The sequence below is a fragment of the Copidosoma floridanum genome, unplaced genomic scaffold, assembly GCF_036245765.1.
Source record: "Copidosoma floridanum isolate Cflo_tuat_1 unplaced genomic scaffold, Cflo_Japanese_pri ptg000019l, whole genome shotgun sequence".
NCBI classification, from domain to species: Eukaryota; Metazoa; Arthropoda; class Insecta; order Hymenoptera; family Encyrtidae; genus Copidosoma; species Copidosoma floridanum.
Window position 1 is genome coordinate 3,148,692 of NW_028321896.1, and position 26,850 is coordinate 3,175,541.

The 26,850-nt window shown below is 44.9% G+C and overlaps 2 protein-coding genes across 5 annotated transcripts in view; one reads left to right on the forward strand and one right to left on the reverse strand.

The window, feature by feature from the left end:
• uzip (beta-pore-forming protein unzipped) lies at positions 1-26,796 on the forward strand. 3 transcript variants are annotated; one of them, XM_014349573.2, is made up of 5 exons: positions 1-607; positions 23,758-23,979; positions 24,683-25,026; positions 25,612-25,946; positions 26,061-26,796. In XM_014349573.2, exons 2-5 carry the CDS (start codon positions 23,769-23,771, stop codon positions 26,611-26,613), a joined length of 1,443 nt encoding a protein of 480 aa, XP_014205059.2. In that variant the 5' UTR covers positions 1-607; positions 23,758-23,768; the 3' UTR covers positions 26,614-26,796. The 3 variants fall into 3 exon arrangements, with proteins under 3 accessions (XP_014205059.2, XP_014205062.2, XP_014205061.2); XM_014349576.2 differs by lacking the exon at positions 1-607 and adding an exon at positions 1,257-1,271; XM_014349575.2 differs by lacking the exon at positions 1-607 and adding an exon at positions 2,245-2,275.
• Positions 1-26,850, reverse strand: part of Miga (mitoguardin) — a 39,798-nt gene that overhangs the window by 8,190 nt on the left and 4,758 nt on the right. The window lies entirely within an intron of this gene.

Genomic DNA, 26,850 nt, shown 5'->3' on the forward strand with positions numbered 1-26,850 from the left:
CGCGCCACGCCGGACGAGCTCCTCCAAGCGAACACGCACGTTACCTATATAATAAACCTGCACCTATAGGGATCTAGTGCGCCTCGGAATCACTCATCAGTTACGGAGTACTGCACTGATTTTTTTGCCCCCCTCCCCAAACCCCCATCATCCACACATTTCGGCAAAAACTTTTGCAGCAGTTGAATTCCCGCGCACACGAGGGGGGTTGACACACCTGGCCTCCTCGCCGGTGTCCACCGGGCAGCACATTAATATACACACTATACACTCGTAGTCTGAGCAGTTGGCCGCCAACCAGTCGATCGGGACCAGTGGAAGACTCAATTCCATCCGACGACGCCGTGTGTCACCAGTGCCCCTCTCCCTACGGCTCCAGCAGCGGTTCATCCCCAACGGGGGGAGGTTGCTGATTACCGGCTCGAAGCGAGTCGAGGGAAGGAAAAAGTGCTCCCGTGTATAGTTGCTTATACTTACCCTGTGTGTCGGATAAGGGAAAGCTCGGTGGTGCGCGTGGAGAGAAGAAGAAGAAGTTGTTGTTCGTCCTCTAGGAGCTGGCAGCGCGTGCACCGATAAATTATTATTGTCTCGCTAGACCAGACCTACCGTAAGTATACACACATTCTAAAAATGGGTTGTCGCATACATGGTTTTTATGCGAGTCGTTACGAGGTGTAAATTGATATGGGTTTATACCGTATATTATGTATAATATAGGCTGGTGTACACGAATGTTGGGTAAGCATCGTTGCAACAGGGGGTGCAAAAAGAAAAAGGAACGATGCGTGTGCAGGTCGCTCGCGCACGCGTATTGTGTATTGTCTGTCCTGCCGCCGCCACCCCCCCATGGGAGTTTGCGTGTGTACGTGTGCGTCTACGTACCTGACCTCCGGAGAGGGCAACTTGGGATTTTCCTATCTCCTTTCTCTTTCACCCGCCACGCATCCCCCCCCCCTTTTCCATTCTCTCCCTGCTGAGAGCCTGTTTCGCTTTCTTCTTCCTCTCGCGGATGCACATGTGTATACGGCCCACGAAAAGAGGAAGGAAAAAACACTTTCGTTTGATCGGAACAGTCGAACGTGCTCCCTCGCAGGGGGTGGCTCTCCACCGCGTGCCCGACCACTGCCATTTCGCTCGGAAAATATCTCTCGAGCCTCGAGTACCCCCCCGTATACACGCTTAATCTCGAGCTGTATAGCTCGTTTATTCTGTTCATTCGTAATGAGAACCTCCTCGCTACCCCTTCCGAACGGGGTTGCTTTCGATTGCGCGTAAGTAAGAGCTGTTTTGTGCTGCGTGTACATAGCAAAGGACTCTTGGAGTTGTCATTCATTGCCTTTTTCTTTTCTTTTCTTGTTTTTTTTTTTTTTTTTTTTTTTTTTTTTTTTTTTTTTTGTCGGAAAGCTCGGGGCCACTGTTGTAAAATGATTATCGTGCATGACTCGGCTCCCCGAGAGTTTCGCTCGGCAAATCTTGTGCAAGGGCTCTTGAGCACCTTGTTGTTGTTTTTTGCCAATTGAAAAATTTTGGGGGTTGATTGGGCCAATGGAAAAATTTTCCAATTCCCCGGCAGTAAATTTCATTTCAACGCGATTATCGTGTCCCCATGGAAAAACCGTCAACAATAATACTCTCGAGGCGCATATATATCCGTGCAATGGGATCTCGATCGAACACACGTGTACATGTATAGTTGTGCAGAGTGGTTCTTTTTATCATCTCCAACGATAGTAACGAGACACTCGCGTTCTCGTTAAAAGAGAGAGAGGAAATAAAGAGGATCCCTTTCTTATTGCGACGCGCGGTAAAATAAATCCCCTGACTAATCGAATAGCTGCGCACAAGATGCGTGTACACAAAATTATGACGCTGGTCATGCAGTGGTCAAGTTTGCGTGCTCTCGATACACAACGGTTTTCGTTTGGACGGTAAATCAAGCTCGAAGGAAGTGTGTGTGTGTGCGTGTGTGTGGCAAGCAGCTTAATCTTCGGGCACGCATGATTTGCTGTATCCTGCACGTCAGGTGTAACGAGACGCCTATTGTACGTGCGTATACGACGTTTCATTTGATTCCTTTTGGCGGCAGTCGAATGCGGTCGCGGAGGAAAGGGGAAGGATCGACGGAATCGCGTTAAAAGTTGGGTGAAAACGAGAGGGTGGGAATAGTAATAATACGTCCTCGTCGGCGGCGAAAAGGACGAAGAAGAAGTTTCGGAGCTTGTTAGGCTCTGGCCGGGATGATCATCTGCGCCTGATGTGGCTACACTGTGCCGCGGTACGAGAGCGTGCTTGTAAATGATGACGGCGCCGGTGTACCGTTTTTCTCTTTCTCGTTTCGTGGGTCGTTTGTACGTACACTCTCGTGCGTATGTGTGCGTCAGTGCTCTTGACAGACTGGGAATTGTGTAGTGCGATGTATAGCGGGGACGAGGAGAGCGTTCGTTCAATTTGCACTTGTTTAACTCTTTCTTTTCTCTTTTTGCTGAAACTTTTTCGGAATACCAAGTTGGAAAACACGCATTCGTCGATTCCTCTGCAGAATCTAAAGGCATTTCGTTCAAAGTGGAAGAAAAAAAAAAATTCCGAGTTGTAAAACTCGGGTGAGTGCCTTTTTGAAGGGAAGTAAAAATTCCGAGTATGAAAAGAACGTATTGATTAACGAATTTACATAAATAGAATTGTTTTTTCTGAGTACAATTCGTCATCAATGACTACAATTTACGATGGGTCTAAATTTCGAAATGACGTACAGAGACAATAGGTTGTCTATGAATGTTACTCTTTGAAATTTTGACTTATTGGAAGTTAGTTACATATGACAAATCGTAGGTACTCAGAAAAATAATGATTCAGTTTTTATTTGGTTGTTAACTGAAGAAATTTTGTTTTTCTTACGAAAGACACCCACCCGAGAAAGTCAAGCCAGGAATTTCTCGTTAAAAAGGAAAAATGTCTTAATAACGAAATATCTGAAATTGAACGAGTGTCGCGTGTACGTATACATGTACATAGACACGCGTACGTGTAATACAGCTCAAAGTATCCGGCTCTCTAATGGCTAAATTACAGGGGGAGAAAATATCCCATTTTCCACTGAAAAGTCCATTCGCTCCCCCGATCCTCGTATACATTCAATAAAATTACTTTATATACAAGCGCGTGATTGCAAGCCTATACGTCTATTGCCACAACCACACGCATCGCAGCTCTTTGCAACTTACGCGCAAAAATATATGTGCCATAAACAAGTTTCTCCCAACCCTGTAATCCCAGCTGCATATCGGGATATATGTATATGTGCGCTACATGGGACGTGTGTATCTTTTTTTTTCTCGCTCGCATATTTCTCCTCCTCTTTCACTGTAGGCACTCGTGTAAATCGGTATGAGTAATTTTACGCTACGCGCAGCTATCGTATGACATATACACACGCGTTCGAGTGCAAAACACACGATTCGGCAAAAGTCGCGTACCTACAGGGCTGCTCGTTGATTTTTAATTTCCTGTTTCGCTCGTGTGTCGGGACGCGGCAAAAAATATTTCATTTGCGAGTGTCAACGTTTTAACGAAAACCACGGATGGGGACGAATAGGTACATGGTAGTGCAAAAAAAAACGGGCCACGTACGAGTGCGGGTCCACGTGGACAGTTAAATTGGCCAGATTTCCGTGACGGATAGCGCATATAATACACACACACACACACACACACACACATACACAAGTTCTGTGTCGAGGCGACGTAATTTACGACACTTTGGTCATTCAAGTGGTCCTGTGCTTAATTACAAAGGCATGCATGGGTCGTAGAGCTCATCGTGTTTTATTAACTCCCCTTCCCCCCCCTTTTTTTTGTTTCATTTGTTTAAAGTGCCACGTGCCCTATCGTGATGTATATGGCATTTCCGTGCTTGTCGTTATATTACAGGCCATACTCCCGCGGGAACGAAACTCTTTTACTCGTCCTCTCTCTCTCGTCGATCCACGTGTCTATGTACATCCTTCATCGTAACGGAATTCCCATCGTAAAATCGTTTCTCAATATGTTTATATATTGGGCACTCCACTATCGCGCGTGTGTGTGTGTGCCTCTCCGATGAGTTTCGCTAGTCATGCTTCGAGTGTTTCAACGCCGGGTACCTTTTTTTTTCATAAAGAGCCGCTCTTGAAAATTCAAGCCTTTCTCACGAATGCTTGATTCTTCGCGCTGAAATTCAATTTTTAATGGACAATTGAAAATAAAATCATCAAAAGATAGCAAAGAAGCTGCCTTTTATACGAGTGAAAAGAACGAAAATAATAGCCGCGTCGAGAGTAAAGAGGCCCGGGTCGGGCCAGTGGTACATTATAACGGGAGAGCGCGTATATACGCGAGCGGCGAATTTTCGTGATGAGCCTCGAGAAGGAGCTCGGTTCTCTTTCGTTTTTGTTCTCTCCGCGTTATCTTACCTTTGTCTTTTTTTTTTCTTTGTTGCTTTCTCTTCCCTGCGATTGAATTCGCGTCATAAATCTCGCGCTGCCTCATACGCAGCGCGTGTATTGTGCTCGTCACGATTCTGCCAAAACACTTTGTTTTTCTTTGTTTCACAAAAAGAGGAACGCGTTCGAGAGAACTTTGAGGTTCGGTAACAAGAATGCGTGCGCGACGAGGAAAGAATTTCTAAAAGCGCTTTTTCTGCTGTTGGAAAAAAATATTTTTTACATATTTTTTTTTTTCGCGGGCAACAACGGAAAAGCAAACCAACAATTTTAATGGATTTTTAATTTTAGACTCGCTCGCGGAGCTAAAGCGAGACGATAATAAACTTGGCGAATTTTTTTTTTTTTTTTTTACAAAAAATATACGAGGAATATGCGCGTAGTTTGAGTGTGTTATGATTTAAGGAGAAAAAAAGACTCGCAATCAAGTGAGAACAGTTTCAACACAATACACCAGATCTGACCAACGGAGGCGTCATGGGAACTTTTTTTTTTGCAACCAAATCGATAAATTTCCAATTCCAGTTTTCCCAGGAGAGAAAAGATAAATGAACTGCCGTTGTATGTAAAGGAAAAAAATAGAAAGAGAGAGAGAATAAAAGAAAAAGGAGGAGGAGACAGGGACGGAGGGATGCGCTCGGCTTGCTCTCTGTATATACGTACAAATACCTGACGCTATAGTCTCGAAAGGTCGAGCATATAGTTACAATCTATATGATGCCGGTGATGCATTTTCGCGCCTTTTTTTTCTCTTTTGTTCAACTCGAAAGCGAGTCACCATCTTTCGGCTTCTGTTTTTCTTTCACTCTCCTTCCTTTTCCTCAAAAACTAGGATAATCACGTTTGTACCTATATGCACCAGGCAAAAATAACGAAGCAACTTTTTTTCCATAAAATTCCACCAAGAGTAAGGTATCCAGGATATTACTCGCAGATATTAATCCATGTACACAATATACTCATAAAACCGCGATGTTTACTCGAGTATTTATAATGAGATTATCATTCTGCGCTTGATCTTTTATTTATATTATATTTTCAAAGCACATAAACCTGCATAAATTATTTTTTCCCCAAAGTAGTGCTGAAATCCTATACATTTTCCCTTGCGTATACAGATACAGGTTTGCATTCCAATTCAATAAAACCCAGCCCGTTGGCCTCTTATCATCCACCATTTCCGCTAATTGGTATTTCGAAATTGCACGACAGACTGCGGGCTCGCCTATATATACATACATACGCCGCAAAAGACAAATGCGCCAAGCTCTCGGAACAAATTTCGCTCGAAAGCCTCGTCGTCCCTGCGCGTTCATCAGCCTACACGCACCGTCCAAGGTAAAAGATGTTCTCGTTATCTTTCGTCCTCCACCTCCTCCTTCACGCGCGCGTGCAATGCGAGCGCGTAAATTCGCGCGAGGCCCTAACGAATCAGATGTCTGCCCTCGTTGTACTGGCATTGACCAAACGCGAGGAAGCGCGTCATTTGCAAAATCCATCATTTAACTCCGTATATACGTGTGACATTTCGGCTCATCTTGAAAATAACGCAACGACCCGTTGGGCTCGTCGTCAAAGTGTTTAACGAAACTTTGGCGCAATTGGATTGACATCACCGCGAAGGCTCGGGCTTTTTCATGTTGTTGTACATAATGTTACCTCGGTGATTTTCTCCAATGGAATTTTTCGCTCTACTCTCGCGATGGGAAGTTCAATTTCATTATTCTCGCTTCAACTTTTCATTCCGCTGAAAGCCCTCGTTGGGGTGTGTCACGTCCGATCTCAGATAATGGTCGCGAGAGTTTTCCCGCGAATTTTCCGATTTTTTGTTGGATTGTATGAAAACCGGGCCATAAAATGAAACCCACAACCGAGGCGTGGCCAAATGAATTTTAAAAGCATCGGGTGAAATACGTTGGTTTCCGAGATAATGATATAACGCACTGCATACTGCACGTGCACGCATGGAGTATATATAGAAATTGCGAGCGTGCGCCTGTTGGTGTTTCATGTATATACATATGCATATAGTAGTATTGAAGGGGGGAGGAGGAGGAGGTGCGTGGACACGAGAGAGAGAGAGAAAAAACTCTGCAGCTGAGAGTGGCGTTGTGCCGTTAGATTTAGAGTTGGCTTATATAAAAAAAGGGGGAGATTCAGAATTTATGTTGCCTTTCAATATTGCGTGGATATTATTAGTCCCTCCCCTCCCCGTGGACCATCACATCCTACTCGCTAACGTTTTCACGTTGATTCAAGATTAAGAATTTAAGAAAAGTATCTTTGACTCACCTATCCCCTCCATCACGTGTAATTAAGCCTCTCTACGAAAAGTCATGCATCATTATGTCTTTCCCCAAAATTTTGGACGTAAAGAAACAGAGTCGGAGGTATACGAACGCAGTGGCAAAGATTAACAGATGGATATAATTATAGAGACTTGGGAATATATAATCGTACTCGGTAAAACACTGAAACAAGACGATGAGAGATAGAGATATAAAAACAGGGACATTGAAAGGAATATACAGTTAGAGAGACGTGATTAAATACAATTAGAGTTTTTGAAAGGGAGATACAAAAAGATACACAGTAATGAAGACCTCAGGATGAATGAGTGTATGTAGGGTACGTGTAAGTGCGAAGAAAAAAGATAAAAAGACAACATTATTAACGCAGGTGCAAAATAAGAGACATCGTACGGAGACTTTTTTGTATCATTTGAGTGAAACAACCCAAGTATAGAGGCAGTAGAGTTAGCACACGGAAGGACACTCTCCTCTGGCGTGAATGTATACAAGTGGAGTAGCCGGTTAGGCGAGTTCGTAGAGCGGCGAGTCCGCATCTTTTGATGAAGTGCTGATGTTAATGGATTTTAGAGTATATATACCTCGATGACGACAGAAACGTGTGTACGGCGAAAAAAAAAAGCAGCACAATCAATTGTCACTCAACAACAGAATAGAGGATTTTTGTCTTCCAATGCATCACCATTACACGGGTACTTCGACAATGAGGGAGAGAAAACTAATCAAAGCAATAGAGAAAAATACAATCGCTGTTATGAGCGCCTGTAAAATATATCCATCGCTCAATATTCGATCATTGTGTTCCTCGTGTTGTTTCTCACGATTAAAATAAAGTTTCCAACATGAATCGAAAGGAAGGCCTGCACCCAACTAAACAATTCAAGGGAGAACGACACGCTTTCAAACAAATCGCTCTCCTCGCGACAAGGCTTTGTTTTCCCTCCACCAATTGACAAAACGCGAGAGCCCCGAGCCACATTGAGGATACGTTGCGCAAACGGCGCCGCTCAATTGGCGTAATCTTGACGATCAATTAATGCTTCGGCCGGAGCTTCTCAAACGGAGCAATGCGCGCCCTTCCAAATTCATTAATGGGTTAATGACTCTTTCTGTTGGTCTTCCCATGTATACGTGCACCCCGAAACCTACGCGTGCGTGTACAGAAAACAAATAGAGAGAGAAGCAGCCTGCACCGCTCGAGCTTCCGTATAACGTGACATCATTAATTTCATCCGAGCTGACGCTCACCGTAAGTGCACACCTTCATATACCCCGTTGGGTGTTTGCATATAATAAGTATATAAGTATATGCGTAACAGTATGCACAAACGGGAGCCCTAAAAAGGGGCGCGACGATTGGTAAGCATCATAAGTACAGACGGAGGAGGAAAAAATGAGCTGCAATTGAGGGCGCAGTTTCGCGTCGAGCCGCGTATAATGTTACGTGCATAGGTATACCTACGCCTTATGTTCATGGCGTATACATAAAATAAACTATGTGCATATAGACGAGAGCCCACACGGCCTTGATGAGCTTGATAAATGTGACATGGTTCTGTGCTCTCTTTTCTTCCGTACCTATACTTATACACCGTACGCCGATTTTCGTGAGACGATCAACCTCCTCTGTATATAATATGTATACTCTCACCCAACCTGATGGCTGTCCGTGTTATCTTTCACGCGTGAATTTTCCACGCAAAAGCGTCGTGTTATACGGCTTCCATTGTGTGCGCCGGCACATCAGCTGCGATTTATTTATTCATGCGGTCTTTTCCACGTTGCTCCGATGGCTCAACCCTCCCGTGTATAATATATAATTATATCAGAGTGTATGAGATACGGGAAGACTGCGTCGGTCCAAAGTGTATGCAGGGTTAAGGATGATGTAGCTACAGGCTCCGAGAGTGAGCAAACCTATACGGAGGAAAGTTGTGTTTATGCTCGTCTCGAGACTCTCGGAATTTACGTATTTGCAACCAGTTTACCCTTTCAATCGTTCCGATTTTAACCTGCTTTTCGCGGTTTGATCGTTTTCGTGGATCATCCGAGTTTTCCACGAGCCGAGCTTTTGATTTTAGGATCCAGATTCGCTGTGGCGCAATGAAAGCAATCATCTCCTTGAAGGACTCTCAAAATACACCTCAGAGCGAGAACGAGAGACCAAGACCAATCCACTGAATTCGTCAAAGGGTGCCCAGGGGCTGCACACTCTCAAGTCTTTTTGAGACTTTCGAATCTTTCAAAGACTTTAAATCACTTGTGAAGTCTTTTTCAATGATCTCAAGCTATACAGGTACACTCTTCAAGTCCTGATAAAACGTCCAAAGTCTTTTTCAATGACTTCAAGAGTGCGCAGTCCTTCGGGGTCCCAATGCAAAATTCACGGAATGAGGAAGAGCGAACGATTTGGCCGAGACTATTCGTACGACGAAGAACTTTGGTGATGCCGTTAGTCACACCTCCTTTGGCTCGCTGAAACCAGACGCTCGGAGCGTCGAAATTGCACCGGTCGGTTTATGCGCCACTCGCACACTTTACCTATACATACCACACGACCACCAATGGGCTGTGTTTTTCTCGTGCATTTAACGCATCATGTGTAAGTACTTACACAACTCGCTTGACGTTTCACAGCTTTGGTGTATATTCGTCGAGTTGAACAATAAAAAGAAGAGGGACCCCGACACCACCCCACGTCTTTGTAAAACTATCCCGAGTGTGTATATGCTATAACGTGTGTGGTTGCGTCAAGTGACGTTACCCTCTCCCCCCGAGGGAGGATCTCTTTCTTGAGGAGGGAGAGCCGTTGTTTTCTCACTTCTTCTTTTTCAACTTTGCGGCTCTCTGGTGCAGCGCACGGGACACTAAAACGCCTCGACCGCGAGCGCGTAATCGCCCATCAGAAATGTTATACACCCATGTACTCGGTCGCTCGTTGCCACAGTTTGTTTTTTTCTTTTCCCCCTCAATGGAAGGGACTGTACTCGAAGCCCTGGGAAATGCTCGCGCTAATAGAGCCGCGCAAGCGACCCGATCGATCGATCATCTTATGCTTCCCGGAAAACGCGCGGCCCCCTCGGACTTTCGGGTCATAAATTTTGGTACCGACAACACCGCGACGTCTCGATTGGCCGTGCATACAACTATATCCTTTGGCGCCCGCTGTATACTCTTGGCAAGGGAAAAAAGAACCAACCCAAACAAATAGAGCCCTCAACCCATTCCTTGTCTGGGTATGGAAGTAAAAAAAAAAAAAAAAAAAAAAAAGAAAGAGGATAATCGTCATCTACGTACATCCAGTAAACATGCGTCTCTGGTATTTGAACAATCGTTCATTTTTCCTCTATATACCCGGGGCTGAAAACCTCGCGGGTGCCGGGTTCCCTCGGTGTAGTTTTCCCGCTTGGAGCCCATGTCATTTTCCTCGACGAGGTCTCGCCGGAGAAAACGGATGAATGTTTAACGAAAAAAAAAAAAAAAAAAAAAAAAAAAAAAAAAAAAAAAAAAAAGCACCAGCCGTGCAGCAACCACGCAAGGGTGGAAGGGAAGCCTTACGCACCCAGACATTGCCAGCGTCTGTTCACCGCCTGTATAGAAAGGCAGGGGGGGTCTTATAGCCCTTTTGTTTTGTCGCTTCTCGATTGTCCCCGGCCGCCCCCTCCGTTACGGATTACACGGGGGTACCCACGCAAGTGCCAAGAGCTCAAAGCCTTCCATATTATCGCGCGGGCGCGCCCACTTTGGTTATCCTCTGTAATTGGTACGATCCATGTATGTTTATCGCGTGTTTTAAACGCTACGTGAATGACGTGACCAAAAAAAAAAAAAAAACAACATCATCAAGAGATCGATTACTCCGTTGCCGCTCCCGGTGTTTCCCATTACCATCACACGCGCCATCAATAATTTATGGTAACACACTTCACCTTCATAAACTCATTTTGGTAGTTACGCACTTTCGATATCTCCACGATTTATTGATATGCGTTTTTTAGATCCAACCTCGATACACACGTAATTTTGCCGAAGCTTCTAGTCACGAGTGTTCATGAAAATTCATGAAAAATCATTCGAAAAGAGAAGGGCGAAATATAATCATGTAAACACACGACATTGCAACAGCATCACCGAAGCGATAATACAGGGACAGATAAAAAAAAAGGGTCAAGTATTTTTCACACATCGTAACAGGACTGACGCAACCGCGCGCTCGATATAAAGGGTATATGTATGTAGCTCGAAAGGATCGCGTTATATCTTTCGCGTAAGCGGATGTATGTACACCCTGCGGCGAGACCATCGTATATGCATATGAGTATATACACACATAATGGGTATATGCTCGTACAATGGCAGCGAGATAGGACACGCGAAAGGAGAGCGGCCCCTCGTTTTATCGTCGACCGCGTGGAATCATTGCCCTTGAAAATTATTGCTCGCGCGGCTCTTCCGCGAGCCTTTATTATGTACGGCCTTTCTCTGCTCTCCTGCACGATTGTTGTACGTTCGAGACGTGTGTCATATGGGTATATCTTTTACACAGTGGTGACACATATACATGTATGAGCTTCGTTACTATTGGGAGGGTCGAGTATTTTCGTGCGACGTTGACACATCCTTGGACCTCATGTACACTCCTGTCGGTCCCAGTCAACCCTTGACGCGTCGGTGTTTTCCACGTCTACCGGCGGTAATTAGAGCACAATCAGAAATGCCGCGCCCTCAATTCATGAGTGCAGTTTTATTGCACAATCATATAGAATGGTAAAAAAAAAAAGGCCAGAAAAATAAAAGTGAGGGAGACGGAGTGTATAGGATATGGAAGGAAAAGAGTCAAGATCGCCGGATACGAGGGTAAATAGCTATGGGGATACCTGCGTAGGATACGGTGGCGTAAGCAAAGGTATACACCGCAGATTGTTGATCCGCAGAAAAAGAGAGAGAGAGAGAGAAAGCAAGCGAACAAGCACGTTGTTTTTCCCCCGCAGATTGTATGATGTACACTCAGCGACGTGTACGGACGCGCGGCCCGCCCGTTATGCACATACTTATTCGAGTTTGACTGTAATGTCTTACCTTAGGGGAAAAAAAAAGAAGAAAAAGCAATTTACGCAACTGCACATTATACTTTTGTTAATTTTAAGCGCATACGTTTGAAACAACTCAATTGTGCAATTGTTTTGACATCTGATTCTTAATTTCATGATTTTTGAGACAGCACATAATGTATACATACGACACATATGCATCGTTTTTATACAAGAATTTTACAAAACAGAAGCTTACAAGGGCGCTAGAGAAAAGAAAAGCTTGTGCGTATAGATATACAATGATCGACTGCAACAACCGACACATACACACGCGCGCGCTGCAGCCAAGCTCTTGGGCACGATTTAAGTCGTCGGCGATGTCGTCGTCGTCTGTACGCACATAGGGATGGGGGGTATACTTGGGTGGGTGGTTGGGTGTTATCATGGTAACAAACAAGGAGTCAGGCAAAGTCGAGCGCTGACAATGCAACCGCACGCGCGGACAGCCCCGTGTATACACATGTATGTCTATTATATACGTGCACTCTCTATACCAAAAGCCACCCCCGAAGTGCACTGCAGCTCTCGAAATCGATACGCACACCTCCCTGTCTCTATTACATTATACGTGGACAAACCGTGCACGTGTCTAATGCAAAGGCTCTCGGGGGCTGCTGGTACATGCACCTCATATTTTTTATACGTAAGGGTGGGTTCATGTCGGGCGTACACCTCGACTCTCTCCCGATGATCCGATGGGGAAGGAATGCTTGTTTGTTTGTTTGTCACTGTCGGTGTAAGTCGACTGGAAAATTGAGAGGACAACGGATGCAGGACATGGCGTTGGGCCATTTCAAACAAGCGAGACTACTGTATAAATGGGACTCATCGGTGTTCGTAAACGAGGCAGTGATCCGTCATAATTTAGACAGAAAAAAAAAAAAAAACGTCATATTTAGTTAATACACGTAATTTATTGATATGGTGATCATTGATTGGAGATTGTTTAATAAAAATGAATAGATGTATTCATTTGTAAGCAAGTGTCGTGAGTTTCGCAATGTTCATTCATGTACAGATACTCCCGGAGTACAGAAATATCAAAAAGGGTCTGATGTTACAGCTTGGTTTTTCTAGAGTCACCGAAGAAACATCTCAGCAAAGCAGTACCTTATACACGCACATACATCAAACACGCACAAGACGTAGAAAAAAGAAAAAAAACACTGGGGGGCACTGATTCCTCAATTGTCGCAGCGGCGTGGAAGAACTCTTGGGTTGCATCAGGTGGATGGCACTTTCTTGCTTCACCGCTGCGCAGCTGGAAAGAAAAGACGAAGAAAAAGAAGAAGAGCAGAGAGAAAGAGCCTTTGTTCCACTGTATCCAGTGTACATCTCGAGCGTACGCTTATCTATATACATCATCACAGTGGTGTATAATATTTTTCTTGGAGCAGCAAAAGTAGCCCTGGCGCAATTGTATACGCGTATATGTATACTTACGCGTTTTACGCAATAATTTTAGCCGTAGGCATTTCGCGTATAAATATGTGTGTAAGAGACGAAAGCAGTAGGCATATATTGTAGTCTTGAAGATGACCATGGCAAGCCACTCGAGCTGCGTGTCATATGCTACCACTATACTTTTCCTACTTCTTCTCCTTCTTTCTGCTGCTCTCCAAGAGTACTAGACTCCAGACGAGTCTAGACGAAAGTCGCACTGTCGGCACGTCTATGTATATATATTAGACACAAGTATCGTACATAATAGTTACCTCATAGCACATATATATGTACGTATATGGCTCGCTTCCGAAAAGCAATTCAACCGAGCGCCTGCATTCTCTCTCTCTTTCTCGAGTGCAGTAATAACGAATGAGCTTTTCTCCCTGGGTTTTCTTATCGGCATCATAGTAGTAATAACGCAGATGCTTCCTCTTCTTTTCCGGACTCGTGTCGTGTCTAGACATTCCTTTTTTCTTTCCCTACGTTTCGCGCGCACATGCACACGCGTTTCTTTTACCACCTCCATCCCTGATGCCTCTTCGTCACGACAAATGTGTTTTTTCTTCTTCTTTTTTTATGTTCATAAGCACCGCTGCTTTTGTTTTTTTTTTTTTTTTTTTTGTTTTTTTGTTTTTTTTTTTCCACGACAAGACGCCTCTTTTCGCTTATAGCTACGTTTAACAACCTGCGCCAGTACATATAACTTTTGAAGCGTCTCGAGGCGTAGCGATTTTACGCCGATTCGACTGCACAATTATGACATACGGAGGAAGTATAGCGGCTTACTCGATTTTCGTACGTTAAAGTACTTCCATTTCACATTTGTCGTTCGCAGACTGTCGGCTTAACCTGCTCCTGCACAGCAAAAAGTCCGAGTTTCCTTATCCGTAACTCCCTTCGCGTGTTTTACCCAGCCGTATAGGTGTATAAACTTAATCGGTTTATCATGCGCCGGCTATTGAGGACACGGTGCACTTTGCATACTCCCCCCCTTTTTTTTCTTTCTTCTTCTTATCCCTCCTTTCCTCTGTTCCTCGTGGGGAAGGTGGAGTAGTCGAGACTCTGGGGCGTCTTCTCCTCGAGCGTGTAAACTTTTGCGAGCGTCAGGGGAACCCCGCCGGTCCCATTTTGTTTTTCATACGAAGTGACAGTCGATGCGTGAAGGATAATCATTTTTTTTTTTCTCTTTTCTACAATCTTGCACGGGGGGACTGGGAAGGTCTTTTTTTACAACTTGGACGAGTATTCCCAGGGGGGCGAGTAAAACTCGGGCGTTTATTATCCAAGACATCGTAATTTCGCCCGCGACTCTTTTATTCCACTCTTTGTTCCCCGTATGGTATACTCGTACCTTTTCATTACACGGAGCGGGTGATGGATTTCAATTTCGTTTCCTCGATTCGCGTCACCTCGGCAAACAAAAGCGCGCCAATCGAGCAGAATAAATTCACACCCCAAAGAGCTCGCCGAAACGTGATTTTTGCCGTACCGGCACATTTCTGCACACCAGTGTACACACATGTATTATACCTGCATCGAGTTATTGACCCAGAGTTATTTCCCAAGGCATACAATGCAAGTTCAGCGTCCGCGATCGGCGAATATAGGTGTGGATACACGTACACAAAATACACACACCCTGCACTTACTGACCACGCGATACTCTGTAATAACACGTGCGCCCTCCTCTCTCTCACCCACGCGCTATAATATATATATAAAGCTCGGCTGGTATTTCTTTCTCCGCTGACCGGGTCTGGTTGGGTCTCCCACCCCATCGCTAAGCTGGTGAAACCTTCGAGCGCCGTCTCGTGTTCCCGCTACATTTGTACACTCGGAGGGGTATATGTGCATTGTACGCGCATTTCTCACCGCTTCTCTTTATCTTGGGGGAGTGCGGCGCTAAAATGTAAATGGAGGCCGGGCTCTTCTTCTTCCCGGGGAGATACGGGCGGTCGTCCTTTCGTGGTCTCGAGTTTTGCGAGCCCGGGCTTTTTGCAGAAAATCAATCCCCATTGGAGAAGAACGAATTGTTTTGTTCCACTATACAAGATGCTATACAGCATCCTCCGTGATGTTCCCCAACGAAGATTTAATTGATTCGTCGCGAAAAAAATACAATTTTAACAGCTTAGTATACTCACACGACGAGAAACGCGTAAGCTCTTCTACAAATTGTGGGTTTTTTTTTTGCTTTCTTTTTTTCCAGCATCAATTTGTAAGGATACGGGCGCGACGTTGAAGCGATCTTGCGAAATTTATGGGCAATAAAAAAAAAATAAGAAAAAAAAAATCCATACGTGCCGTCTCTTGAGCGTTCCGGAATACGCTGGGTGCAAACATATACGTAGGTATATGGGCAAACATATATGTGTACCACAACGCACGTTGATCGATAACGCGCGCTGCTCTTGACCTGGAAATTTATTCCAACAGTGTATAGCGTGTACAGATAAGCCACCATTTTCAGAATAACTTGGTGAATTGCTTTTTAAAAGTCGGCGATACTTGTATCACACCAATCGCGTTTTCAGCCATCGATGAAACGTGCAGCAAAAAATATATTTGCAATTAAGGCTGATTCGATCGTCTCCGCTCGAGTGGCCAAAAGACACTCGATCCTCCTGGCAGAGGTCGCGTCCCTTGTTCCTCTTTTTACACCGCGGAGATAAAAAAAAAAAAACCCCCTCAAAGTTCATACACGTACACAAAAGCGCCAGGATGAGGCGAAGGAGGAGGAGGAGGAGAAGGAGGATAAGAGCGTGGGTGGTTTAATCCTCGACGCGTACGGAGAGAAAGAGGGAAAAGAGAGTCGTCGCACAGACGCAGATGCCGGGGGTGTCCTTGTTTCTCGTTCGCGGAATCGATGCCGAAGGATGTAAGTAGGCCACTTCCTTCCTTCCTCCCTTCCTCGCCTCTCGCCGCCGAAGGAGCTTCCTTCCACCCGCTGGCCGGTTTGTCCTCCAAGCTCCCTGTCCCTGACGAGCTTTCAGTATACATATACCCTCTTTCCCTCCTCCTCCTCCTCCTGCTGCTCTGTGTCTCTTTGCGCACTTTGCTATTATATACATACACCTATATGCTCGCCCACGCGCGTGCTCGGAAATTAAAAAGCCAGGCGAGACGACAGCAAAGATAAAAGGAGGCCCTGCGAAAGGAGAACAAACTAACAAAAAAAAAAAAAAAAATACTGCAGACGGAGAGAAGTGAGCCACGATTCTTATGCAGCCGCGCAAAGCCTTTGTGGCAACGTCCTGTGGACCGCATCACGTTCCGTCATCATCGGAAGCGCCGTTTGTGTAGTCACCTTTCTTCTTTTTTCTTCCCTTCCCTCCCTCCCCTCTCAGCGTAATCCTCTTTGCGTCCCTGTACGTAGCGATCCAAGTTTATTGCCATTTTAACACTTTGCTCTGTAAATGTATAGGTAACTCTTTTACTGTACGTATATTTATTTACATATGAGTACGCATGGATGAGTCGCACGAAGATAACTTGTAGAGTAGAATTGCCGATTGATCGGTCGGTCGTTGGAGGGATGCCGCGTGAGATCGATCAGACGTACTTATCCTGTTGAGTTCGTTTAGCTCACTTTCCTCTGCGCCGGCTTGATTTTTCTCACATATATACACGCATCGATACAGGCTGCTCTGGTGTGTACATATAGTTTTTTTTTTTTTTTCTTTTTTAATAATATTAGCGCTGGACTGTGCAGTGATCGATTGGATTTTTTTTTTTTTACGCGTAAGCTGAATCTATATTGATTCGAGTGAGGGAAATACCGATAGCAGGTGATGAAAAGACTTTCAAGAGGCAGCTGTTGTCGCTTGAACTTTGTCAGAGGGCGATGCGATCGATTTTGGCCTTGTCTTTAGAGTTTTCTCTTTTTATTATATTTAGCCAACGATAATTGGGTACCCACTTGCTGGAAAAACCACGTAACGTAAATAATTGCAGCCGTACAATTATATCGCTGGAAGCTCGTAAAATCGAAAAAATAAGTTTATTATTTACGAGAAGCAGTAAATAAGACAGTTTCCGCGCGGAAAAACGTATAATCGTACCAACGAAACGAAACAAAGAAAAAAAAAAGGGAGGGAGAGGGAAGGATAAGTATATATGGTCCTCGTTAGTGCGCGTTCTTGTTTTCTCGTTTAATTAAAATCAAGGAATGCGAAAAATTGGGCCGCCTGTAGAGTGTGACAGACACGACGTGTACCTAGACACCAAACGTACATCAGCGTTCGCGTCGACGCGACAATTATCACCCATACCAACTGTATGAGTTACCGTAAGCACCCTGACAATTATCTCTCTCTCTCTCTCGCTCATCTCCAATTACGCAGTTAGAGAGACACCATAGGTTTTCCATACGATCGCACCCACCTCGTAAAACCCTCAATTTATTATGCCTTGGCGAAACAAAAGCAAAAAGCACCAACGGCCAAGTACTCACCGTATATAGATAATGTACGTGGATGATCTATTAACTTGTGGCGTTGACGAGCAATTTTTTTTCCGCACTGCTGCAATCTCGTCGACGGAAAAAAAGGTGAAAAATGAGGGGCAGAAGGGAGAGAAGGACGGGATATGGAAGTATACAGTGCCGCGGACACGTCGATCAATTTCCCCCGAGCGAGCTGACGCCACTCCTTTTTGCCTGCATCGAGTTATGTATACGTATATACTGCAGTACTTGCAGTACAGCGAGTGCAATGCTCTGTTCGAACATATCGTTCGAAACAATTGATCACGCAGTTTTCTGCACGTCATCTTTAGCGAGAGAGCCGGTGCGATTCAATTGTGATGTTGTTTTTCTTTAGACAAATATTTGTACGCGATGCAAATAAGACTAGCACGCACTGATGTGACTCGAGTTGTATCATTTTCTTCTTTTCCCTCAACATCCAAAAAGTCCCTCCTTCCTAGGCAACGATGTATTATTTGTGAGCCACACCGTAACTTCTGGCATCGGTTCAGGGCACCCGGTTTCTTATTTCTCGGTGCGATTGCGCTTCACAAAGGGAACTTTTTACCGTGTTGTATACCCTTGTCGCCGTGCTTCGGCGGTACATCCTGTCATTTATCGACTCCCTTGCTCGCTCTCGCTTTTACGTATAATATATATGTAGGTATACACGCGAGTGGCGCGTGTATGTAGATTTGCGGCTTTTTCGTTCATGAAAATAAACAACAACGAATTCATCCCTCTACCTTTTACTGAATTATCCCCAAGATTAAACAGATGACGTCCAAATACATCTACTAAGCGGCTCCATTACTGCCGCGCAATTAACGAGATCGCACTGTAGATATTATATACACTTATGCGTATAGTTTTAAATTATCGTATAAATTTTCCAACCGGTAAAAATCGAAAAGAGGACATTTCCCTCGTGCCGTGTCTCCAATAAAATTAAAACTATATGCACATGTCAACGCCACGATGTAGGGGGCGCACTCGCAGTCGTCATCGATCATAACTGTTAACGCTACCGATTTCGCGAAAAGAGTATATTTTTTACCGTGAGAATCGCAGCTCTTTGGGTTTTATTTCCACTGCAACTCACTCAACTCGTTCCCCATCCCTTTTCTTCCTCGCTCGAGAGATAACGAATTGTTAAACCGGCAATCTCTCCGAGAAGCCGTAAAATTCAATGTTGCCGAGAAAAAGAAGGGGAAATCAAAGCAAAACCATCGAGCGCGACTCTTAATATCGACTCGGATGCAATCGTGCACAACTATAATAATTTATCGCGAAAATTGCACAGCCGCGCACTTTGGAAAGGAAAGAAGAAGAAGAAAAAGAGGAAGGAAAAAAAGGCACCGACGAAAATCGCTACCGACGCATAAATTACACACACACGCACACATTTCCCCGTTTCTCGCGAAGGCCTAGACCTGCCAATAAAATTCAGCGACAGTGGCGCGTATACATGTATACATTATACCTCATGCCAATAACCGAGTTGCGCAAACTCTATGAATTTATGCGCGTATATATACGAAATCACGTTTCACCGGGTGGTGGCGCTTTGGAAAGAAAAAGGGAAAAATAAGGCTCGCGGTATACCGGTTATACACGCCAACAACGACGCGCCGTACGATTAAAAGGAAAATAAAGCGAATTAGAGCTCATTCTTATATTGACAAAATTTTCTTTTTCTTTTTGTATCTATATACCTAATATATATTCCGTTTGCAAGCCTGAAACAAGTGTACACAAACCTGTTACGGCGCATCTCGAAAAACCAGTGCACGCGATCGACCCAAAAATCATCGCGTGCCGCTACGTGGACCGGCACACGCGGCAGTCGTACAACTCGTACATAATAGTCATTATCGTTCGCTTAAGAGAACGAAAGCTCGCCTGTCATCGACATGCATCAAAGGTACATACACTTGAACGCACAAAAAAAAGAAAAAAAGGAAAAAAAAAAAAAAAAAAAGAGGCACGCGACCCGTGTACATATACTTATCCTCTTTATCACCATTAGCTATCGCTACGACAATGTGCAGTGTGTATTCATGTAAGTGACAAGCGTGTCTTGCGAGAGTGCGAAGCTGCGCGTCTCGCTTGTTATACGCCAACGACCAATTGCCCGTAATAATGGCTCTCTCGTGAAACGCGCGAATGTCAAATCAACCAAGCTGATACACTTAAACACGCGGAATGTAAATTCTAAAATCGACGCTACGTCCTTTACTTTAGGTACACTTACGTGTTATATGATTATCGCGTGTGGGTATATACAATAGGTATTCTCGTTGCCTTGGCTCTCCTTTTTTACGGCTTTATTCTATATTATGCGCATAGTAATAGCAGAGTGCCGTATCAAGAGTAGGTGACATTGCATACACATCGCGCAGTAGACACTATTAATCGAGGGCGTATATATTATAATGTCACCAAGCGCACAGTTTGTCCTTGCACGAAGATGATGGTGATTCGCGTGGGCTACATGTAAGTATAATGAACAATTTTATCAAGAGGTTATACCTACATGCGTTGTTTCACGTGTGTGTCGCGGAAAAGTTATTGAATACACGCAATTTCTGAGCGGTGCGGTAAAACGATGCAACTCTCTAATTGTCTCCCTATTTTTTAATACGGGTGCATGCTTCTATAATTTTTTTTTTTTACTTTGTACGATGGGCATGTACTTTTGATAAGGCATTAGGTTTTATGAATGTACCACCTATACCTGCAGAAATAACAAAGCGTTTTACGGGAAGAGGAAGTGCAAGGCTCATTAGTCCGCGCGAAGCGTGATGGTAATGGCTGCTTTTCAGAAATCAGCTCTAATAATCTTTGAAAATTAAAACGCACCCTCGACCAAAGGGACGAGCCCCTCATCCTTCCAGAACCCGGTAATTTCCGCGAATAGCGTTTTGTTAAAAAACACACTATTTCATACGCGTGTGATTCCAACGGAGAGGTAATAGGTATACATTGTGAATGGAAAATCAGTGCTCCGTGAAATGAGCACATGTCTCGCGTACATGTGTACATTACGTATAAAATTCGCTGCATTCACGCGTTGCTTCTATTATTCCCCTGCCACTTTGTATCCGACGCCACGATCTTCTCGGATTTCTCTCTCTCTCTCTCTCTCTCTCCCTCTGTGCGAGCAATTAAACTTGCTTAGATTATCTTGGTGTGCACACACGTATCTGCGTGCGGTGTTTGCAGGGTACTCCTCTCTCGAGTTAAATTATTTACCGCGAGTACTTATTTTTTATACGTAGGAAAAAAAAAACCATACAGACGAGTTAACTTGCGTGCAACTGATGTTTGGAAAACAGTAAATTTGGTATTTACGACGTCGCATGGTATATATTATATACGCGGCAACAAATCACAAAATTATACTGTTACCATAATTCAAATTTTATATAGGCACATGCATGTACATTATAAGCTATACAATATTCTCAGGGTCTCTCTCTCTCTCTACCCTACTTGTGTGTAATAGATTAATTTTCTCCGCTGGAATTTATCACGCGCGCCATTTTCTTTACTCACAACGAGAGGCTACACCCTGTCCGTCACACTTGTCATTTACGTTTACCAATACACGCACGAAATGCGCAATATCACCATCATTATCGTTGCTCCGAATGATCGAGCACAAATATTTTTCCAACCGTACGTGAGTGTTAGGTACTAATCAAATCAGAACTCGTTGTCCGAATCAGCTATACTCCCATGGTATATGTATGTGCTGCTGGAGCAATCGCTGAGAAGTGGCCGAATCGTCAATCTCCATAACGCGAATAGAAAAAATGAGAGCGTCAATGAAAAAACAATCCAGCTATAGTTGAAAAAAAAAAAAAAAGCACGCGCGTAGTACAGGTTATAGACAATGGCCGTTTCCGGACACACGCGTATACGTATAGGTACACTGTACGCGTGAGATGTGATAATCAGTAGTGAATCGCGATGGGGGTGTACATATATACATGAGATCCGGGAAACGAGCTGCAGGGATAATAAAAATAGGTAAAGGGTGGTGGGGAGCTCAAGGGTTTTTGATCCTCGATGTGATATCATCTGCTTGATAATACACTCGGCCACGAGAACGCGTAGTCGAAATAAATCCATTCGTTGCATAGTATATAAAGCCGTTTTGTCGTGGTTACCGTAAAAAAAAAAAAAAAAAAAAAAAAGTGTAACGGACGGCGACACACCTGTGCCTCAAAAATTATAGCCTACGTTCAGCGTGTACATAAGTGTAGGGTGCTAGTGAGAAAATCGCGATTTTTCTATGCAATTTTTGGAGCCAACCACCCAGACGTTTCGAGCTTAAGAAAAAATATTCCGTGACGACCATCTCCAAAAATAAATCAGGGATGACAGGTTATCGATTTCACGGATTTTTTTTTTCGATTGATCCCGAAAAGCTTACGATTCACCAAGAATAAGTATACGTAGTTCGTGACTGTTGACCAAACGTTTGTTGCGTATATACTTACTCAGAAATCGCAAAAAAATCCATCGGCTTGTTGGCGAACAAACAGGCCCACAACCTAACACTCGACCACAAACACGCGCGAGTAAAAAAGCAATGGTCAACCGTCTGGCGCGTGACGTGTACCCCAGAGCTAGCTGGCAGATGGAAAATTAGCATTCGCACATTATACTTGGGGTATATGTACGGGCGTGTCCGGTGCTCGATTCATTAGCGAAAACCCCATCGACATATATATGTATTTTTGCAGTAGCCCCACCGCAGCGTTTTATTATTTGCGCCCATGGTGCATGCACACAGTCATTAATTTTTTTTTTTTGCAAGTGCACTCGCGCCTCTGTTTATACTATCGTGCCAAGTCGCAGTGGCGAAAGAAAAAAAAAAAAAAAAAAAAAAAATAGACTGCCGTGCAGCGGGAGTGCTTATCCGAGGCGGAGCGGAAGCGCAGCAAAAGAGAGAGAGAAAGGTATATCCAGTTACCGCAAGATATACAGGGTGTAGCCGCTCCCGTGTATGGCGCACGTTTAAGATACGATCGGTCGCGAACGGCAATCAGCGCTAGGGAGAGATAGCGCGCGATCGGCGCTCGTAATACGCATAGACTTTGGAAAAAAAGGGGGTATAAGATACACACGGGGTGTGCGGATGAAAATAAGCGAAACCAAGCGAGTCGGATGAATTTGGCGAGATGCGGGAATATAAGCTCTTGTCCGAGTTCGACGACCGCGCGACACCAATGAGCTTCCAATACCGATCGTTTGCTCCAATCACGCGCAATCGATTGTGTATATCCGCTACGGCAGGCTGGATTGTTGTTGTAATCTCGAATCTTTTTTGGTAGGCTATACTTGTACATGATTCACGGGAAAGTCCATCCACTTTCGTCGCGGAGCATCAACATCTCACGTGTCTCGTCAAAATTAAGAAAGTATAGTACGTATTACTTAACTGTGGGGCAAAAGAAAAAAAAAAAAAAAAAAAAAATACAAGCGACGTCTCAATTGCGGGTGATTAAAATCACAAAGTGCGAGAAGCAAAAGTTGTATACGTGCAATTAACACGTACAGGCTGCAGCGTAGCCATAAATCGTACATAAAGAGTCGCATGAATGGAATCATTTCAGAATAAATGCACCCATACACAAAGTGAGAGAAAGACATACCGAAGGCCAAGGGGGGGGGATCAGACTTTGTAGGTATATAACTATCGCGCCTCCATACAGACTTGAGGTCATATATTATAAATACGTAGCCGTGAAAAAACACAGACTCTCCGATCGACGCGTATATATACATAATGTACAAAGAACCCCCTTGTATCATTACACACTCATGTCTGTGTATGTTACTCTTATGCGCGTACATCATGTATGGATTATACATATAGGCACTCGATAAGCCGGCAAATTTCACCCTAAAATCCCCGTACTTGTGATGAAAAACCACGTTATGTTGTGCTTCAGATTCAAAAGCCATGGGGATGAGGAGAACGAGCCGGTTTTGTCCGGTGCTACTGCTTCTGTCGACAACGCTGCTGCTGCCGGTAGCGACCAGTGCCGAGGAGAGCGTGCAAATCTTTTCAAAGCCCTACGACCAGTTCATCACCTCGAGCACGCTTAAGTGGATACCCGATTATCAGTACAGCGCCTCCAAGAACCTCATCATCGGGGGATTCGAGGTCACAGGTTCGATCATATAATACATAAAACATCCCTGTATACCGATCTTTTTTTTGTTTTGTTTTCCATTTAGTTCAAGGGCAGGTGTATATACTGGTGCAACGATTTCATAATGCACCATCCAGGGGTATTCTGAAAATTTCATCGCGCTCCGGTTCCACGGCTTCGATCAGACCTACTTTACCTCGCGCTCGATTTTTTTTTTTTTTTTTTTTATCGATCTTTGGCGCACTTGTATACTTATATATGATCGCCGTAAACTACTGAAATCGTTTGATTATAAGGCACAACTGGCACTTTTCATCAAATCTACCGGCAATCAAAAGGTCGTGTCCTCGATAACAATTGAACAATTACTGTACGTAATTATTGGTGAGAAAATGGGAAGGTACTATGTACAAAAGTACACGATGGAGGTCAGGTATAGGAAGATTCGCAGAGATAACGCAAACACGGGCAGGAGGAGCCTGTATACATATATATGTAACGTGTACATATAGGTGGAGGCCAAAGTAGGACACAACTGCATTGGCAAACGATCGGCCGCGAAGGTCGATCTGCTGCAGTGCGTGCGTGTTTGCCCGTCCTTTTCGGCAAAGCAACATAATAAAATATACACTCGCTCGATACCCCCCCGCCCCCCCCGTTCTTTTGGTTCATCAACAGGCAAACAATTAATTATCATTTCTTTCGCCGAATGACCCAATAGATGGTGCGTCAAGGGACACGGGTAGGCCGATATTCATCTGCCGGGCGAAGCACAACGACCTGTGGGTGGCGGGCAGCCAGAAAATGGGGGAGAAGAATTGCACGGTGACGTATCTGGGTAGCGTGGGCTCGTACAAGCATTACCAGCTGCTCGAGAACGTCGAGGGCGCGGCGCGCATCAGCTGGAACAAGTGGAGCAAGTACGCGTCGCCACCAAGCGGCGCCGTGGCCAGCGACAAGTTGTACGTGGCTCGGCACGAGGCGTCCCAATCCACCAGCCAAACCCATTACATCGGCACCCTGGATTCCCAGGACATGCCTAGCAGTATTCAGTACGCCAAGGAGGTGAGCTACATAGCTTTTACATCCATCTGCTCTTGTTCCCCCCTCTATATGCATGCACCTGTATGGATAATATATACGCGCACAATTACGCGGTACGTATAACTAACTGCACACCTGCAGCGCGATACATCCATTAAGTATACCGCCCTCCATTATGCCCCATTCGTGGGTGGCAGCAGATACGAGGAGGAGGGCGGAGGTTAATAACAGATTTCACGACGGCCGATGGGAGTGAATAGTTGCTCGCTGATGCAGAGCCATCAAATGGGCTACTTCATTTGCGTCGTCCGGGATGTTAAGGGGTATAGTACCGGTACATTATACGTATCTGTGCGGTATACATAAGTATATCTACCTATGTTTCATGATACTGCAGGCACCACCCATTTGTTGTTGTTCTGTACTTAATAAACGTTTAATTTTACCAACTAGTACTTGTGGGAACTTTTTTTTTCCTTTTCACATATCCATACAGGTGTGCGCTTTGTAAAATGAACAATTACAATATAGTAATAAGGATGAGTTTGTATATATATACCAGGTATAGATTGAACCTAACGTAAAACTGCACGTGTAACTTTGCAGGGTGGCGAGGAAGGCTCGGCGAGCGAAGGCCAACTGCTCGTGGAAATCGAGCCGATTTCGTACGAGCTGCGAGACTTTGAGCTCGTCCGCGCCAAGAGCCGCGTGGTCAAGCGCGAGATGCGCGATCTTGCCCGGGTGACGATCGGCAACACCGGCACCGAGCCATCCACGATGGCCGAGGCCCTCGCCTACTCGTACACCCACGTCATCTACCTGGGCCAGGGCCACGCCATGCTACAGGGCCTCAATACCAGCGTAACCGCGCGAAACAACCACAAACTCCTCGACATGAAGTGGGGCATCAAGATACGGGAGAATCGCACCGGAGTACACAAGTCAGTCCCATACTTTATTGAATGTACATAATAATAATAATAATATATGAAATAACGCGAAGGAGATAATATATACATACATATTATTATACTTAAACACGAACGAACTTTCAGCGTGGAGATAAATCTGAAGGCGGGCACCGCGGTTAACGTGACCCTGCAAGGCGAGTACGTGGTCGAGGACACGCCCTACACGGGCATGCTGTTCTCCCGGTACGAGGACAGCGCCTCGGCAAAGCCGCGCTCGGTCAACGGGGAGCACCGCGAGGAGAAGATCGTTAACGTCAAGCCCATCTTCGGGCTGGTGTATTACACCGGCAACAACAGCCTAGCTCCGACCATTGCCCCCTTACCAACGATTACCGAGGCCCCGACCACGGTTATTACCATGACCCACCCGACCCACCGGCTCGCGACTACGCTACAACAACAACAGCTCGACGAGGACGAGGAGGAGGAGGAGGAGGAGGATGGTGCAGGGAAGCGTATGGGGCAGGACGACGAGAACAACGCGATCCCGGCCAAACAGTCGGAGGCGTCACCCGGGATGCAGAGCGACGACAGCAGTCCCCTGTCGCTCGAGGAGAAGCCCAAGGGGGCTGCCGTAGTTGTCGCCGAGTCGTTGTTTTTGCTCGCCGTCGCGGCTTTTATCGCGAGGGTCACGTGAAGCGTCGCGGGTCACCGTTAGATGAGGAAGGCAGCAGCAACGCGACGAAATAAAAGCTTCTTCTCTTCTACATATTATATATATATATATTTATAATTAAAACGGCTGATTTTGGATGACTGTGTGTGCGTGCGTGCGTACAGTGTGCTGGATCATAATATGGTTTTTACGGAGTTTGTAAAATAGGGATGGAAAAAAAAAAACAAAAAAAACAACGGAGCGATGTCGATTGATGAG